Source organism: Solanum tuberosum, unplaced genomic scaffold (genome assembly GCF_000226075.1).
Source record: "Solanum tuberosum cultivar DM 1-3 516 R44 unplaced genomic scaffold, SolTub_3.0 scf00056, whole genome shotgun sequence".
Taxonomy (NCBI): domain Eukaryota; kingdom Viridiplantae; phylum Streptophyta; class Magnoliopsida; order Solanales; family Solanaceae; genus Solanum; species Solanum tuberosum.
The window spans coordinates 1,798,366-1,815,195 of record NW_006238986.1 but is presented as its reverse complement, the minus strand read 5'-3'; the positions used below and the strand labels follow the sequence as shown (position 1 = coordinate 1,815,195).

At 35.5% G+C, this 16,830-nt stretch overlaps 2 protein-coding genes across 2 annotated transcripts; one reads left to right on the top strand and one right to left on the bottom strand.

Annotated features, from left to right (window-relative positions):
- The first annotated feature begins 772 nt into the window (after positions 1–772).
- On the top strand, positions 773–2,681 carry LOC102595844 (putative clathrin assembly protein At5g57200). Its single transcript, XM_015307590.1, has 8 exons — positions 773–853; positions 971–1,040; positions 1,305–1,402; positions 1,564–1,702; positions 2,070–2,197; positions 2,288–2,380; positions 2,459–2,509; positions 2,610–2,681. The coding sequence occupies exons 1-8, from the start codon at positions 773–775 to the stop codon at positions 2,679–2,681; spliced, it is 732 nt and encodes a 243-aa protein (XP_015163076.1).
- Positions 2,682–4,603: 1,922 nt separating this feature from the next.
- On the bottom strand, positions 4,604–14,786 carry LOC102581284 (ABC transporter D family member 2, chloroplastic). The gene is made up of 10 exons (XM_006344868.2): positions 14,438–14,786; positions 14,161–14,356; positions 14,002–14,069; positions 13,355–13,681; positions 13,071–13,235; positions 11,969–12,197; positions 7,866–8,104; positions 6,569–6,887; positions 5,995–6,266; positions 4,604–5,044 (listed from the first exon to the last, which is right to left on the bottom strand). Exons 1-10 carry the CDS (start codon positions 14,645–14,647, stop codon positions 4,859–4,861), a joined length of 2,211 nt encoding a protein of 736 aa, XP_006344930.1. The 5' UTR covers positions 14,648–14,786; the 3' UTR covers positions 4,604–4,858.
- Positions 14,787–16,830: the final 2,044 nt, after the last annotated feature.

Below are 16,830 nucleotides of genomic sequence, written 5' to 3'. Positions count from 1 at the left end.
TCCTCTACCGCCAGTCAAAAAAAAAATTTAAAAAATATTTAAAATTTTCATTTTTTACGCTATCTCTACCCCCTTACCCACCACCTCCCGTCAATTTTTTTAAAAAAAAAATTATTTCTGAAGAATATTTCAAATTTTAAAATTTTCTTTTTTTAGGTCAAATAATTTATCAATGCACAATAATAGATATTCATTATTTGTTATCACATTGTTTAAATGTCGATAGTTAATACACATCCACATAGGCTCATTGTTTGTCTTCACAAATAAAACAGTAGTTACCCAAGGAAGACATTAGGTATAATGAACCCCTTGCTTATTAAGTCTTGTAATTGTTACTTTAACTCTGTTGGTGACATCCTATATGGTTATGGTGGAATAGAAATGATCAAGAAAAATAACCTGACTGTCATCAAGTGTTTTAATTATTAATAAAATGAATTAATTGTAAATAAGTAAATTTTATAAAAGAAAAAGACCAAAATGCACTCAATGAGATGATATTCAATATTCACCAAACGATTTTCATTTTACAACCCTCCTTTCATGCAACTTCATTATTGAAAACAGAAACCATGCATATAACCATCATGAGAAATCAGTTTTAAAGGGAGAAAGTATGTGTCATGCAATATGTGATTTCCAGAGAAAACAAAATAATAAATTAGAATTAGAATAAAGAAACCTCCTCCTTTATCTATTTTATCTCTATATCTCTTTTGATCCAAAAAGTGATTTTGATTTTCCAAAATAGAAAAAAAAATCATTTTGAATGGAGAAAATTAGAAAAGCATATGGGAAGCTTAAAGATTCAACAAAAGTTGGCTTAGCCAAGGTCAAAAGCGAATTCAAGGTTCGCAATATATCCATAAAAAAATATTTTATTTTCAGAACGTGCATAAAGCTATGCTAAATCAATGTCATGTATTTCTAGATGGATGATCTTTTAATTTCTTGTTTTCAATTGAAGGATTTAGATATTGCTATTGTTAAAGCAACAAATCATGTTGAGAGCCCTCCAAAAGAAAGACATATTGCAAGTGAGTTTATTGAAACATTCCTCTCCAAAGTTTTATTTCTATATAATTCAAGATCTCTTGTTTATGTTCTTTTAATTTGCCAAATTCATATATTTGTGATCAACTATATATACACATCCAAATTGGGACTTACATTTGTAATAATGTTTGCCTATATAGTAATATTAATCTCTCTTTCTCCTATCATGGGCATATTAATTGTTTCTGGTTTACTATTCTGAATACCAGAGATAACAAAAATATGGTTATTTCTTAACATTTCAGGAATTATTGTGGCAACATCAATTACATGCCCAAGAGCAGATGTTGCCTATTGCATTCATGCACTTTCTAAACGATTGTCAAAGACACGAAATTGGATTGTAAGTTTTCTAAGCTGATTTACTTGACTAGTATTATTTATTGAATCGTAAACAATGATAACTATGCCTCGATCCCAAGCAATATGAGATCAACTTCATGAATATCCTCACTGATCATGTTGTCTCTATATCTAATCTCATTTTCATCCAATATTTTTCAGGTTGTCATAAAGACATTGATTGTTATTCATAGGGTATTGCGAGAAGGTGATCCTTCATTCAAGGAGGAACTACTGCGTTGCTCTCAGAGAGGGTACATTTTTCAACTATCAAACTTCAAGGATGATTCAAGTCATCTTGGTAATCTTATTGTCTATCCTGTTTTGATGTTTATAAGTAGGGTTAAAAGTTGATATATAACCGGCATAAAACATAAACATGTCCTTAACTACTTGATCTCGTCTAACATCTGTCCTCCAAACTTTGGGTGTGCACAAGTAGGAACTTAAACTTGTACAGAGTTGAACAAAGTAGACACACACGTTCTATATAGCAATTCACATCCTACATGTGTCTACTTGTTCAACTTTATAGGAGTTTAAGTGTCTACTTGTACACAACCAAAGTTGGAGGGCATAGATTCCAGCTGAGGCCAAGTTAAAGGCCTATACAACCACAATTTCAAGCTTACTCATAGTATTGTAATTGTATTGTGTTTTAAACACAGGTTGGGATTGCTCAGCTTGGGTACGTACATATGCGCTCTTTCTGGAGGAAAGACTAGAGTGTTTTAGGACAATGAAAAATGATATTGTTGCAGAAAGATCAACCAAACCTTCAGTTGGAATAAACAAGGTGCATTTTGTCAGTCATTTGCATATATATTCTCTTTTTCATGTAAGATACATAGTGAAAACAATGTACATAACCTGAGTTTCACATCAGGTGCATTGTAGAACTAGGCTTTTGAATGGAGAAGAACTTTTAGAGCAGCTCCCAGCATTACAACAACTTCTTTATCGCTTAACTGGTTGCCAGGTTGTAACAACCTTTGCTGTTATAGCCGCGATAAACTCATTGTTATTCCAATTCTCTGATCTCTGGTGAATTTTGCAGCCTGAAGGAGGAGCTTGCTATAACTTTCTCATTCAGTATGCCTTGGCTTTGGTATAGAAATACTACTTTTACCAGCTCAAGAAATGGACCATGTCGGAAACTTGTTATTATGTTCATCAATCTTATGAACCTCTAGTTGTTCTTTTTGTAGGTGTTGAAGGAAAGTTTCAAGATCTATTGTGCAATCAATGATGGAATAATCAATCTTGTCGACTATGTATGATGTTCCTTGTCTCTTCGATATCTCTACCTCATTAACCATTGCTCTTTCTAAACTTAACTTGCTACTTCATGTTCCTGCAGTTTTTTGAGATGTCAAAGCCTGACGCTATAAAAGCTCTCAGTATATACAAAAGAGCTGGACAACAGGTTGATAAAATTCAGTTCTTTTGGATGTTCTTACTTTTTACAGATATGGTATAAGATATCTAAGTTTCTTCTTTTTTTTTCTCCACTTAATGTAGGCTGAACATCTCGCTCATTTTTATGACTTCTGCAGAGGCTTGGATGTAGCGCGTACCTTTCAGTTTCCTACATTGAAACAGGTCTTTTTCTCACCTTTTTGGATAATGTACAATCTTCACTTGATCTCTCTTCATTCTTGATCTTTAATTTGCAGCCTCCTGCATCGTTTCTGGTAACCATGGAGGAATACATTAGAGAAGCACCTCAGACAGATTCAATGCCAAATAACAGGCTGGTGAGAACTTAGCTTTACCAATTTGGTCACATAAATTTGAACTTTACCTTCACCAATTTGGTTATAGTGTTTGCCTTTGTTACCTGCAGGAGTATCGCGAAACCAAGCAGAAACCTGAAAAGCCTGAAGAAATTGTCTCTGAGGCAAGTGAAAACAAAGTTCCAGAAGCCAAAATTAGTGAAGTAAAACATACTGAAGCACAAGAGGAAACAGTACCTAAAAAGGAAGAAACACCACCACTGATATCAACAGAAGAACCTGTTGATTTGCTGGTATGCATTTCGAATTCACTGGGGAAAGATCAAATCTTTGTTCATGGCTCGTGTCCCCTTTTTTCTTGTGTAATAGTCTTGCTCAGAACACATTGTTAATCTTTGTGGACAGGGATTGAATCAAGTGGATCCAAGAGTTGCAGAATTAGAGAAAAGCAATGCATTGGCTCTTGCAATCGTTCCACCTGGTAATACACACAACTTGTCTAAAGCAAGAGGGTGATTCTATTATACAGACAATTTTGAGTTGATGTATTTGAAATATTATACAGGCAAAGAAAATCCATCAGCTAATAATCAAGTGAGTGAAACCAGAAAAACATCAGGATGGGAATTGGCTCTTGTTACAGAACCGAGTAACAATAGAAGCCAAATCACATCAGATAAAGAATTGGTATGTCCTCTTTATTCATAAACTCCCAGAACTATGTGCATTGATTTCATCATTACTTTACCATGGTGTTTTTTATCAGGCTGGGGGATTCGACAAGCTATTACTTGACAGCTTGTATCAGGATGATGCATCTAGGAGGCAAATACAGCTGCAACAAGCAGGGTATAGTGCAGGATATGGGTATGGGTATGAAATGCCTGGACAGAGTTCAGTCAATCACAATGACCCTTTTGCAATGTCAAACCACATAGCCCCTCCAACAAGCGTACAAATGATGGCGCAGCAACAACAACAATACCAAATGATGCAACAACAACAACAATACATGATGCAGCAGCAGCAGCGACCACAACAAAACATGTTGATGGTACATCATCAATATCAAGGCCAATATTCTCAACAAACGTGGTACATGAGATCTTCCAACCCATTCGGGGATCCCTTCAGTTATCCACAAAACAACATGCCACCACGGGGAAACCATCCATTGATTTAGAGGTCTTTTTTCAATAAGAATACCATATTCTTTCGTTCTTTTTGGCTACAAGAATTCTCATTTCTCCTTCAAAAGTTATTACATTTAACCAGTCATGTTCTCCTTTTCGTTGATTATTACATTCACTTGTGTGGTGAATTTGTTAATGTGTCTATAGTCTAGCAGCTTGAGGCTCTTTCTCATCCACTCTGTTAAATCTTTTTTGGTTTGCTTTTCTATAAGATCTACCTATTTTTTTAACCAGTCATCAATATAATTACATACATATAGAACACGAACTATATAGAAAACAGAAAATTTGTATCATACGTTTCTTAATTGTATGAAGAAGTTGAAATGACATTTTGGGATACATTCATCAAGTACTTCTTACTGCATTCACTAATAGCGTCCATGTCCAGTCCCCAATCCCCATTGACCATACAGTAACAGCATAGTCAAGATGAAATTCTGGGAAACTTCCTCATGAGCAGAGTGGAATCCTATTAGCATCCAAGCATTAGTATCATGTACTAAAGGAAAAAATTATTTGCATGAATTACTGCTTCGAAAAATCATATATTGGGTCCTCCTCTACATCCTTAAAGCTCCAATTCTGTTGGGTACTTGTACTATCAGCAGTAGATACGTGTAAGACCTTTTTATGGTATTTGTAGAGGGTTCTACGGTGGCCAATACTTATATACGTGATTCCTGCAGCTTGGATTAGCTGATATAGACGTGCCTGCAGAGACAAAGTACAACAAAGGTTTTTCTATCATCTCCAGTTATTTAGAAGCAAACGCAAGGAAACAAGAAATAATAAATGGAGTCAAGAATTGGATATGTCATTTGATTGTCGAAACAAAGTCCAACGTTTTGAGAGGAGAGATAGCAACAGATGTTCATATGGTAAAATTTGAGGTCTCATACGTTACTGCAGAAGATAAAAATGATTTTCAAATGTTGACTACAATTGAAGTGCATTTTGAACCTAACATTGCTTCAGATAGTAAATTTCAAAGCTTAACAGACCTAGCAGCATTTCAAAGGACAAGAGGAGGTGGGGTGTTTTACCTATCATGGAGTGGAATATTAGCCTTAAGAACGGAGCGTAAGCCCACAACTTCTTTTTTTTATGTACTAAGAAATAAAACTAAATTTAAAAATAGCAAATATATAAAATTCATATTAAGTCACTATTTTACAAACCACAGAGAATTATATTCTTTAGAAAAGATATAAATACAAATATATTATATTAGTCAAATATCTTCTTTCTTTTTAAAAAATTAAGATTAGTGCAGGAAACAGATTAAACAGTCTCCCTAGGGAGCATGCATTTACTAGGCAAATGTCCGACCTATGCTAGCATTAGCCAATTAAACTTTTACTTCCCATAGTTGTCTCGGGCACTTCGAGCTTGCCTCACACCAAGGCAAGCTCGCGAGTTCCCAACTCCCCTTTTTAGAACGTTGGAATGAGGTACTTTAAACTTTGTGACTTATTAAGCCTGTACTGACTAGTGACTAGCAAGATTTATTTGTATATGATTCCAGCCTTTATGGACAGAGACCTATACCTGAGAAAAGTGAAGTGTACTAATCTGAAATCTGAATCAATGCAATCCACATGACTAAATGAACTACAAAATAGGACAGCAAACAAAATAGCATCTGCAAATCATTAAATTACCTCATTGGCTTCATCAAGAGCACTAGTAGACTCATCCAACAGAGCCAAAGTTGGTTTTGAAAGCAATAAGCGGCCAAAGGCAAGGCGCTGTTGCTCGCCAAGGGAAAGAACGCTCGACCACTCATGTGTTGAATCTAGGCCGTCAAAACGAGATAACAAGTGTCCAAGGGATACATCATTGAGAACTTGTAGTAGATCCTCTGATGTAGGCTTCTTTGATCTTTCATTCACACACCTTGCATCCCGTGCACGCATCAAGAATGGCACAGAATCTGTATATTGTCAGTTGGAGAAATTTCACCACACAGAATCTTTAAATAGCATTCTTCCAACAGGTAAAACGACATGAGGACACCACATAGAAATCTACATGCAAGTATATTTAGGAATAGGATATAAAGCAGTTCACATTGTATAAGAGCCAAAAGAAGTGAATCAACGCATAACTAAGCAGAAAGTGCCAACAGAGATGAGCCATATGAGGAATGACAACCTGTAATGAGACTGAGAACCTATAAGGCGTAACAATGGCATAAGAAAATGATGTTAAGCTATGGATCATGAGATGTCATACCACTTTGTTTAGCATCATCTGACAAGTTATCTGAATCTTCGGTCCATGTAGGATACAGCAACTGTTGTCGAAGGGTTCCCAAAACCATATATGGTTTTTGAGGAAGAAAAATTACACCTTCAAAATTTCTACGTCCTGTGGAATCCCCTATGGTCTCATTAGTTGAAGTCACTTGATAAGAAACTACATCTGGAGAGTGCAGCATTTCCAGGTCTCCTCTAGGTCTGACATAAACTGTAATTGCTCCATTCCCGAAACTCCAAAGACCAGCTACCACTCTCAGCAATGAAGTTTTACCACTTCCACTTGGTCCTGTAACCTGTTAAAAGAACCATTAGCAGAAACATTTGAAAGGGAGATTGGTATTCGTCTAGGGGCAAGGAAGCTGATAAACACCCCGGCTGTCAAAGGGGGAAACGCCTCTAAAACTGGAGTATTTGTTCCATGCACGTTTTACACCTTGAGCTATTTGCTCAATACACCCCAAGAACGCCTATGCACGCTTTATACCATAGATTGTCCACTTCTTTCCCATAAAACATTTTTTTCAACTTCTCCCATGTATAATATATTGTATTGTTCATATATTACTCCCTCCGTTTCACAAAGAATGACCTCCTTTCCTTTTTAGTCAGTTTCAAAAAGAATGACCTCTTTCCTTTTTTGGTAACATTTTACTTTTTGCTTTCCACGTGGCATGTTTAAGACCACAAGATTAAGGGCAATTTTGTACATTTGACATAACTTTAATTTAGGACCACAAGATTCAAAAGTCTTCTTTATTTACTTAAACTTTGTGCCAAGTCAAACCAGGTCATTCTTTGTGAAACGGAGGGAGTATATTGTTAATTAAGAAGTTGGAGACTTTGAATAGTATTATGTGCACATCATATGTCTAGATGGTTAAATCGATCATTGTATATAATTTTGTAAAAATAATCTCTTGCTTACCAAATTCCTTTTAGGTGCAGATGAATATGGCGTGTAGCTTGATTAGGTCTTACAATTCTTCTCTTAATGGTAGAACAAAAAATAGCAAAGGATCACTCATTACCTTAAGCAAGTCGCGGAGTCCTAGACTATTGCTTTAAAGACAGGATGGAATATTAACAAACAAATTTGTTGACCTTATACACCATGCTTCAGGACTTGCATTCTGCCTGTGATGTGTAAATATGCATCACCCTAGGCCTCCCCTCCTCTTAATATATTAATTGTCATTAACAGTACAATTTTTCCTTTCCCTAATAAAGCAACAAATGACATAAAAGCTGAAAGTGGACATGTCAGAACTCACCAGCAAGTGATCCTTCTCAAAAATCTCAAAAGACAAGTCCTTAATTAGAGTTGCTTCACTTGGTGTCTGTACAGTCAAGTGTTCAACATGAAGTAATTTTACACGCTTGGAAAGAGGCATAGATCCATTTGAGTGTAGCCCATTGGAAGAACTTATTAAGCAAAAGTTAAGTCGGATCTTTTCCTTGGAGTCTTGATCACCTTTTTTGCTGTTGCTATCCAAAACATCATCAAATTCACCTGCACATTTTAATGGTGTCAAAATGGTTTGCTGAATGCTTATTACTGCTTTAGGGCAGTGGGTCATGTTAGACGGAAATAGCAAAACTGGGAAACTAAAAGAAGAAACAAAGTTGAAGAAAATAAAATTTCAGGGAAGAAACAATTGAAATGTCATTGAACTTATAACTTAATATGACAAGAGACAAGATATTGAATTTAACATCCTCTCTCAAGCATCTTATAGTGGCAAGCAATTATAGTTTATATATATTAACTACTGAAGACCTTACGAGCTCAGCTTCTTTTATTCAAACATTTTAGTTTTCCTATTCCCATATTACCTTCATAGTACATCATAACCATGCTATGTGCAATCCCAGTAATGATTCAATATTTCTTCTTGGATTCAAGCATAAAGTTTGATTTACTAGGCATTTTCCTCAGCACTAGTCCTCAATTCTTAATATAAGACTTCCCCACCAAATAGTCCTAAATTGCTAATTAAAAGCAGTTAGCCACATTATTAACATCGTTAATGTCATCATTTTGCATTCCCAGAATTGAAGGCATCCACTTTCTGCTTTAGCTCGAAAGCAAGCTGGCAACGCTATCAATTTTCTGTACCTTTGCCTAGTACAGATATAAGGGAAAAGGTTCAAATATGCTATTGAACTTTGAGAAAAGGCTCATCTATGCTATCCGTTAAAAGTTAGGCTCACCTATGCCACAGTCGTTCAACAAAGTGCCCATTCATGCCATTATTTTTTGACGCTCCGGTTTGATGATTTTGCAAAACCATTTTTTCCATGTGGCCTCTTATCAGAGGTCCACGTCACCAAAATTAAACCAGCCAATATTAATTATTCCCATCAGTATCAATACTTCTGCTTGGGTATCTCTTCAGAGATGATGAACTAGGAGGAGATGGTGAATCAGATTCCCCGTGGATGACCAATATCAGCACAAAATCTGCTAGTGGAAGAGACGGAGGATAAGGATTCTGAGGTGGCGGAGCAGTATGAACAACAAGTAGATCCAATGACTTAGACTGTGAATTTTTTGGACTTAAACTCACCAGCAGAGAAATGCTCAGCGATAAAGACCTAACTGATGATCCTGAAGCGGAACTGGAAGACGAGTATGAAGAAGATGAGCTCGACCCACCAAAACTCTTCACCTTAATGGAGGTAAAAGCCCTACGTGACGCCGATCCAGTTCCAATCAAACTTTCTCTGCCATCTAAAGATTCTCTTGGAGGGTAAAACTCCTCATCGTCTTCAATTCTACAGGAGATTACATCTGCATTCCATGATTTAGCCTCAAACTTTGTCCATGTAGTGGTGCCAATGAGTGGATCTCCAGCGAATCCATTTTTCTGGAGCCGTGGCAGTACCAACAGTGCCTCCATTAATTTTGGTGGCGTGAACCTCTAATAAGAGCCCACATGGAAAAATGGTTTAAAACCATCAAACCGGACCGTTAAAAAATAATGAGATGAATATGCACTTTGTTGAACGGCAGTGGCATAAATGAGCCCAACTTTTAACGAATGGCATAGATAAGCCTTTTCTCAAAGTTCAATGGTATATTTGAGTCTTTCCCCTAGATAAAATAATAAAAAGGCAGAAATAAATGGCTTCAATAAGATTATGTGTTGCAGTTACAAAACAATAGAACATAAATTCAAACTTGAAGAGCATAACTTGAATACATTGATGTGTTCTTAATTGAAATATCACATTTGAGAAGAATCAATCATCAAATCGCAATGGATATTTAAAAAAATGGACTGTTTGGTAACTTTAACGTCTAAGATCACTTCGTCACTTAATAACACGAAAAAAAAATTAATAACAGAAATGTTTGAGAAAACAAGACAAAATGGAGCAGAAAAGAACTTTGGGCTACAAAGATTACTTTATCACTTAAGATAAACACAAGAAAAAAGAACTAATGACCAATCTAGAAACTACACAGCAAAGGCCAGTTCACAGTCAAGGTCTTGCTACTGGGACCTCAATTCTAACCAGATAGCAACAGACACAGACACAGGGCATTGGAAAGCAATATGGAACACCAAAAGTCCACCCTAAGTGACTTGTTTTAGTTGGCTAGTATGCAGGAAAGCTGGCCTCACCAATGAAGCACTACAAAAAAGAGGATGGCAGATTTTTTCTAAATGTTTTATGTGTGAACAGAAAGCAGAAGTCAACAGTCATTTGTTTCTACATTGCAATACTAGCACAAGCCTATGGAACCGTTTCTTGTGCATATTAGCCATTAGGAGTTAGCTGATTGATGACCAAGACAACCTTGGAGTTGATGAATCACTGGTCAGGAGTAGGCAAAAGCGGGAGACAAGAAGATTGGTGGAAGACAATACCAGCTTGTATATGGTGGACTCCGTGGAGAGAAAGGAATGATAGGTGTTTTGAAGATCAGAAAATCAACATACAGAAGATAAAGATGAAGTGTATAAGCCTTCTATTTTTTTGGTGTAAACAAGAGTTGGTAGGGAGGACAGTAGATTTAGTTGATTTTAAAGGAAACTTGTAAAAGAACCCAAATGGGGGTGGTGCTCACCACGCTGTGGGATGTAAGTTTCCAATTCATCATTTTTTGGATGATAAATTTTTTGTGTGAATACAAATTTACCCTTTTCTCAAAAAAAAAAATAACAGAAATGCCTGAGAAAACAAGACGAATGGAGCAGAAAAGAAACGTTGGGATAGAATTGCAACTAGCATTTTGGGTTGGCTAGAAAGAAATCAAAGATATTTTGAGGTAAAGATGTCCATATTCACATTCATAGAACAAATACCTATTCTTTCTGGTTTATGGTGAAAAAAATAGATGTATATGAAGTTATTGCTCTATCGCAATCCCTCTCCCTTCATTTATAAAGGGACATTGAGCTTTTGCATCATCAGTACTTAGAACCTTCTTGGTGCTACTTCGGTGGAATAACATATCTTTCTTGTGAAAAGAAAAAACACACAAGTACAGATCAAAAAACAACTAGGGAAATTGTGGTGGGAAAACAAGAACTTCATAATATAAAATGGATATAGTATCATGAGTCCTTGCCCAAGCAGGAATTGCAAAAACATAAAACACATTGATTCAAAATCTGCAACCAACTAGCTTTTAACCCTTATAACCCCAACTGTTTTGGTTCTACGCAGCTGGGACAGGCAAAGGCCTCATCAACCAGAAAAAAAGAACGCCTCAATCCCAGAAAAAGAAGCTGGGATCAACTATATGAATCATCAATATCCATCCTTCCATTTTTGCCTGTCTCATTTCAACCCTTGTCAAATCATCATAAATCATGTGACCCACCCAACCCCAAGGGTTAGAAAAGACCAAGACAAATGTCACATTTCAACAGTCTCATGTAGGATGTATGATAATTTTTTGTGGGTGACTAGAAAGTAAGGAAAGACCTCTCTTATGAGAAGGTCAAGTTTCTCAAGTAACTTATCCCATGTTATCCGACATCTATAAAAAGCCTACAAGTAATACGAATTTTGGCAATTCCAAAGGTCAGAGTCTAGGTCTAAAACAATCCCTTTTGGCACTAACAGAAAAAACTGGTAACATTAGGCACTTGAGATGCTAATTGGGTTGGTCAGATAATCAACACAGCAAAATAAACTATGCAGAATGTAAACCCTGTGTAATCAAAACAAAGTCACGTCACGTCACATCAGCCAAGAAAAAGTTAAGATCCTCCACATTGCCAGATATTCACGTATATTCCCTCCCTCCAACAAAATGGATCGGCAGATGCTCCTCTAAGGGATTACATTTAATAACAGTATATTCAGTAAACCTTTTCCATGTACTTGGAGAAGAATGCACCATCCAGAAATAACATACCTAGTCGGTCAATGACGGCTGAAAAGGCACTTAAAGCCTGAAACTGATAGACAATGAGAGAGAAATCCCCAAGAATATGATTGAAAGCGGACACGGATTGATTAATAACCCCAAACTCGATTTTTCCAGAGAAGTACATAGGTGCAACAACTGCAGCAGGAAGAATTTGAATAAGATAGCGGTAGCCACTGGTGAAGAAATCCAGATTTCTAGAAGATATCAACAATTGCTGCCAAATTATCAAAAGCAAGAGAATCAATTTTGAAATTCACTAAGAAAACAAATATATAATTAAAGAACATACAGCACTAAACATTTTCAAAATGCATCAACATGTATGAAAGAAAATCAATAACATTCAAAGGGAATACTAAGATAAGGTATATGGAGTTAGTTTTTTTGCTTCTGATTAATTAGAGATGATGAGATTGCAAATCTCATATAAAGACACAACTCAAATAGATCACTCCTTTGCCTGCATCACAGCGCATCCTTTAAAAGATTCTAAACTACCCTTGAAAATGTGATCTACTTAGAAAAAAAATCCTAGCTGGCAAAAGCACAAAGCAATTAAAGGGTCAATATGGTGACAAGAAATCAGAATGCATCCTTTTGCTGAAGAAAAACTTGGAAGCATCCGTGTGCCCAGATAGAGAAGAAACATTACAGAGGATTCATACAACTCCCAATTAGTTCGGGAGTGAAGCATAGTTGATAGATGTAATAATGTTGAGAACAACAGAATAGATGTATTAATAGTTGATAAATGCTGGGTGGGGGATTGACTGCGAAGAGTCTCAATTTTTACAAATATGGACGTACTCTCAACTTTTTCATGTTAAACAAAATGGAACTTACTCCCAACAAGGTTATATAAGTTTAGACAAACTGAGATGAAAAAGAAAAGAACTTACAACTTCTTCACCTAATAATAATATTGGTCCCCAGACAACCCATTATTCAGTGTGTGACATAAAACAACTTTTTGCAATAGAAGTAATATAGGAACAACTGTTGAATCACAAATGTGACATGATATGCTTCAATGCAGGCAAAAACTAAGAGAGGTGTAGCACCAAACAAACTGTTAAGGTCTCCGTACATTCAGGTTTTCAAAAGCGCTTCTGAAACGACTTAACAGTAGTTGCATCTCATTCTCTTCCCCTCCATAAAATGCAATTGATTCAGCATTTTCTCGAACGCGCACAAGACCATAGCGGAAATCTGCTTCTTTCTTCTCTTGCAAAAAGTTGAGGCTCACCAATCCCTGAATAAACCACAATTCCCATCATTTGTAGAATTCAGAAACATGTCTTGCAACTTAGAAGTTCTCTAAATGATGTATTAGTTTGAGGTTCAACAGAAATATGAAAGCAGAAAAAGCACCTTCCCAAGGAAGACGCTGAGAGCTGTTCCACCAAGTGAATATGCAAGAAGCACCCCAAAAAGTGGTGGGTAGATACCGAACAAGATATTGCTAAAAGATATTAAGTCTATAGCAGCATTGAAGAGTGTCAATGAAAATGAGAGAGCTGTTCCCGTAAAGGAACTTAAATCGTCAACAATTCGCTGATCTGGATTATCGATGGTAGACTGAGACTGAATTTTGTAAAATGTCTTATTCTTCAGATACCGTTCCATGTAATAACTCGTCATCCAAGATCTCCACCTTAAAGATAACTTCTCTCGTGCATAATCTCTCAATACGAAAAACTGCAAAATACATAAAGCTCAAAAACTAGAAACTGTACTATAAAAGAAACATAGAAAATTGGTGGCAGGGAAGTAAAGGTTACAAGACCTCATTCCGTTAAGTACACATGCATATATATAGTGTGATAAAAGGTAGTGGTCCTTCCGGAGAAAGTTTCAAGGTCTACTTTTTACTGATGACATGATACTCTTTTAATCTATACTATCACCACTGTGTCGTTTACAATGAAACAGAATGCCATGTATCCAAACTAGGTTGCGAAAAATTTGCAAAAGACTACGAGGAGCTATACCTAAAAAATATGGAGCAATGAGCTCACCGGGATACCACCAGCAAAACCAGCAAGATAGTATAACAGTTGTTTGGTGAACTGTTCTTGGTCTTTGTCTTCGCAAAGTTAGAACAATGAATAATTAGTACAATAAATTCTAAAACGAAACCAACAAAAAAAACGAAAAAATCGGTAAAGAATTCGTACTGGCAAGTGCATTATAAAAGTCACGGCCGAGGAAACTGAAACCAACGCTAATACCAGTGGTTCCTAAAGTAAGGGCAAAAACAGCAGCCAACTGCAATCTCGCCTGAACTTTATCATCAGAGGACCAATACGGTACAGCAACCTTCCAGAACCTCCTTATTAGTGATTGAAGATCCGGCGGCTTTCTTTGCTCATCCTGATTATTTTTAACAATAGATCGATTTAAGACTCTGGATTAAGGATAATTTCAGATCAGGAAAAAGGAAAAAGGATGAACCTGAATGGGTGGTGGTGGTGGTACTGGCGGAGTTGTTGTTGCTGCTGCTGCTGTTGCTGTTGATAATGAAACTCGTCGTCGAGTGGTCACTGTCTGAAACCTTAAGGATGAGCGATGACTGAACTTGGCATTGCTATCCAAAGTGCTAACAATATTAGGAGAGACGTTGAAGAAAGGAGATTCTACAACTAGTTTTGCTTGGGTCCCCATTGATAGAGGAGCTCTGTTCTTCTACTTGCTATTTCTCAAGCGCACGCATTCATTGTATTGCTTTGTCAGTTTTTCTTATCCAAAATAGCCTTTGATTTGCGCGGTCCATATGAAATTCGCAGCTCTTACGCCACTTGTTAAATCACCACAACATTCAATTCCGATTAAATTTAATATATCTAACTAAAAATAAAATAATTTCATCACTATATCACAATATATGGTATCTTAAATTTGCTTTCGTTAACTCTACATTTTTTTTTAGGGATAAGGGTTGCCACACCCCTTTTTGCGCAAGGTGGCGGAAGGGTTTTTCCAATTAAAGTGATGTTATCGATTAAGGGATTGTTTTATTGTTTCAGAGTCATCACTTGGAATTGAGTTATGGTGTTCCAAGTCACCTTTTTGTTTAATCCCTTATCAAAAGGAAATGACTCTTTATATTAGTCTGCGAACCAGAAATTTGGGTAAGGAATTCTGTTGACCGAGGGGAAGGTATTAGGCACCCCTCGAGTCCCGCGGTTCTAGCACGATCGCTTTTATTGACTTATACTTATCTTGATATATTTTTGGATAATTTGTGTCTAAGGCCATGGTTCACTTATTTTATTATTTGTTGAATTTTTATTAGTCTTAAACCGAATGCATAACTGCATTCTCGATCTTGACATTTGGAGACATAACTGTCTTCTTTGCATCACACCTAATAATCTTTTTTTTTTTATATAAGTCTCTACTTTAGATTAATAAAATTTAATTATATTATTGGACAAGGTGCATCACTGCATCCTTGATTTTTTTTATGTCTCAAAAAAGATGCGCAACCGCATTCTTAATCGAAACAAATATTTTTTAATATACCTAAAAGTTTGTCTAATGTTAAAAGAAAATACTTAGTCTTATTTTTGTGAATTCTAGACAACTAATCTTTTATTTCATTATTATATTAATCGATGATATTTTTAATTAAATAGTTCTCATGACAAAGAATTCAACTAATCTGAAATAGAGTAAATTTCAGTTTAACAACATAACATATTTGTGTGTTTATTGGGTAATGACCCATTTATTATATGTAAATTGAATAGACAATTGATATAAACATTAAGGTATGATAATACTATAAAAAACGATAGCTTAGGCACGATAAAATAAAACAACAAAAATTCTTGCATAATGATAGGATTTTATTCATCTTTAGGTATTTGCACTAGGAAATAACATAAATATAACTCAAGATGTCAATATTCATTTCAATCAAATTATGACTGTAACAAAATATAAGAAAATATATCACATAGTTACATCAAATTCCATGAATAAATTAAAATTTTAAGGCAAAGTTATACCTCAAATGAAGAAAATAAGTACCGCAAAACCTTAATCGAAGCTCGATGAAAACACCCACAAATGTTTGTTTGTGTGGATGTATATTGTTTTTTCTTTTCTTTGGTTGTTGATGGTTGTGTATTTTGGAGTATGTGATTGTATGTTGTGGATTTTTTTTAGAATGTTGTGCGTGTGTGTTTCTTTTTTTTCCGATTTTTTTTTTTAGGTGTGTGTCTGTGTATATTATTTCTGGGTTGATGTACGTATCTCTGTCTGTTTAGTTGTGCAGAGTTGTAGTATATAGGGGTGAGTTGTGCAGAATATGGGGAAGTGGGTAGAGATGTGAGGGAGTTGTGGGGTAGTGTGGGTGAATGAGTGGGGTCATGGGTGGTATAGGTGTAGTGGTTGTTTTCTTTTAATTTTTTTAAAAAATAAAAATATAATAATAATATTAACTAACTATTTTGAATTTAGTAAAAATATAGAAGAGTTAAATAGTTAGTCTGAAATTATAATTAAGAAATACTAGCTTATTATTAATCCTAATTTAAAGAAAACATATATATATATTTATTTATTTTATTTATTTTTTTGTAACTTTTCATTTCTTTTTTTAAACAATTGAAAATAAAACTTATCTTAAAAGTGATTCTACTTTTGTTGTTTTCAAATCTTTTAAAATAAACTTAATAAAATAAGATAAATCAAAATATTTAATTTAGATTTATAAAACATTTAAGCTCTAAGAATGGTGGTAAACTTAAATTCGGTCAAAAATTACGTGTCTACAAGGGTTTGAAAAATATCCCAACTTTGATCGGATTTGTTGTTGCGATACTAAACTTTCATGAGGA

Excerpts from the sequence above, each read along its gene's own strand:
- LOC102595844 (XM_015307590.1), top strand. The coding sequence starts at position 773 with ATGGAGAAAATTAGAAAAGCATATGGGAAGCTTAAAGATTCAACAAAA. Across the intron at positions 1,041-1,304 it reads AAAAGAAAGACATATTGCAA|GAATTATTGTGGCAACATCA; the intron begins GTGAGTTTATTG and ends TTAACATTTCAG. Across the intron at positions 2,510-2,609 it reads TTCAGTATGCCTTGGCTTTG|GTGTTGAAGGAAAGTTTCAA; the intron begins GTATAGAAATAC and ends TTCTTTTTGTAG.
- LOC102581284 (XM_006344868.2), bottom strand. The coding sequence starts at position 14,647 with ATGGGGACCCAAGCAAAACTAGTTGTAGAATCTCCTTTCTTCAACGTC. Across the intron at positions 13,682-14,001 it reads GTTTTGCTGGTGGTATCCCG|TTTTTCGTATTGAGAGATTA; the intron begins GTGAGCTCATTG and ends TGTATTTTGCAG. Across the intron at positions 6,888-7,865 it reads TTGAGAAGGATCACTTGCTG|GTTACAGGACCAAGTGGAAG; the intron begins GTGAGTTCTGAC and ends TTCTTTTAACAG.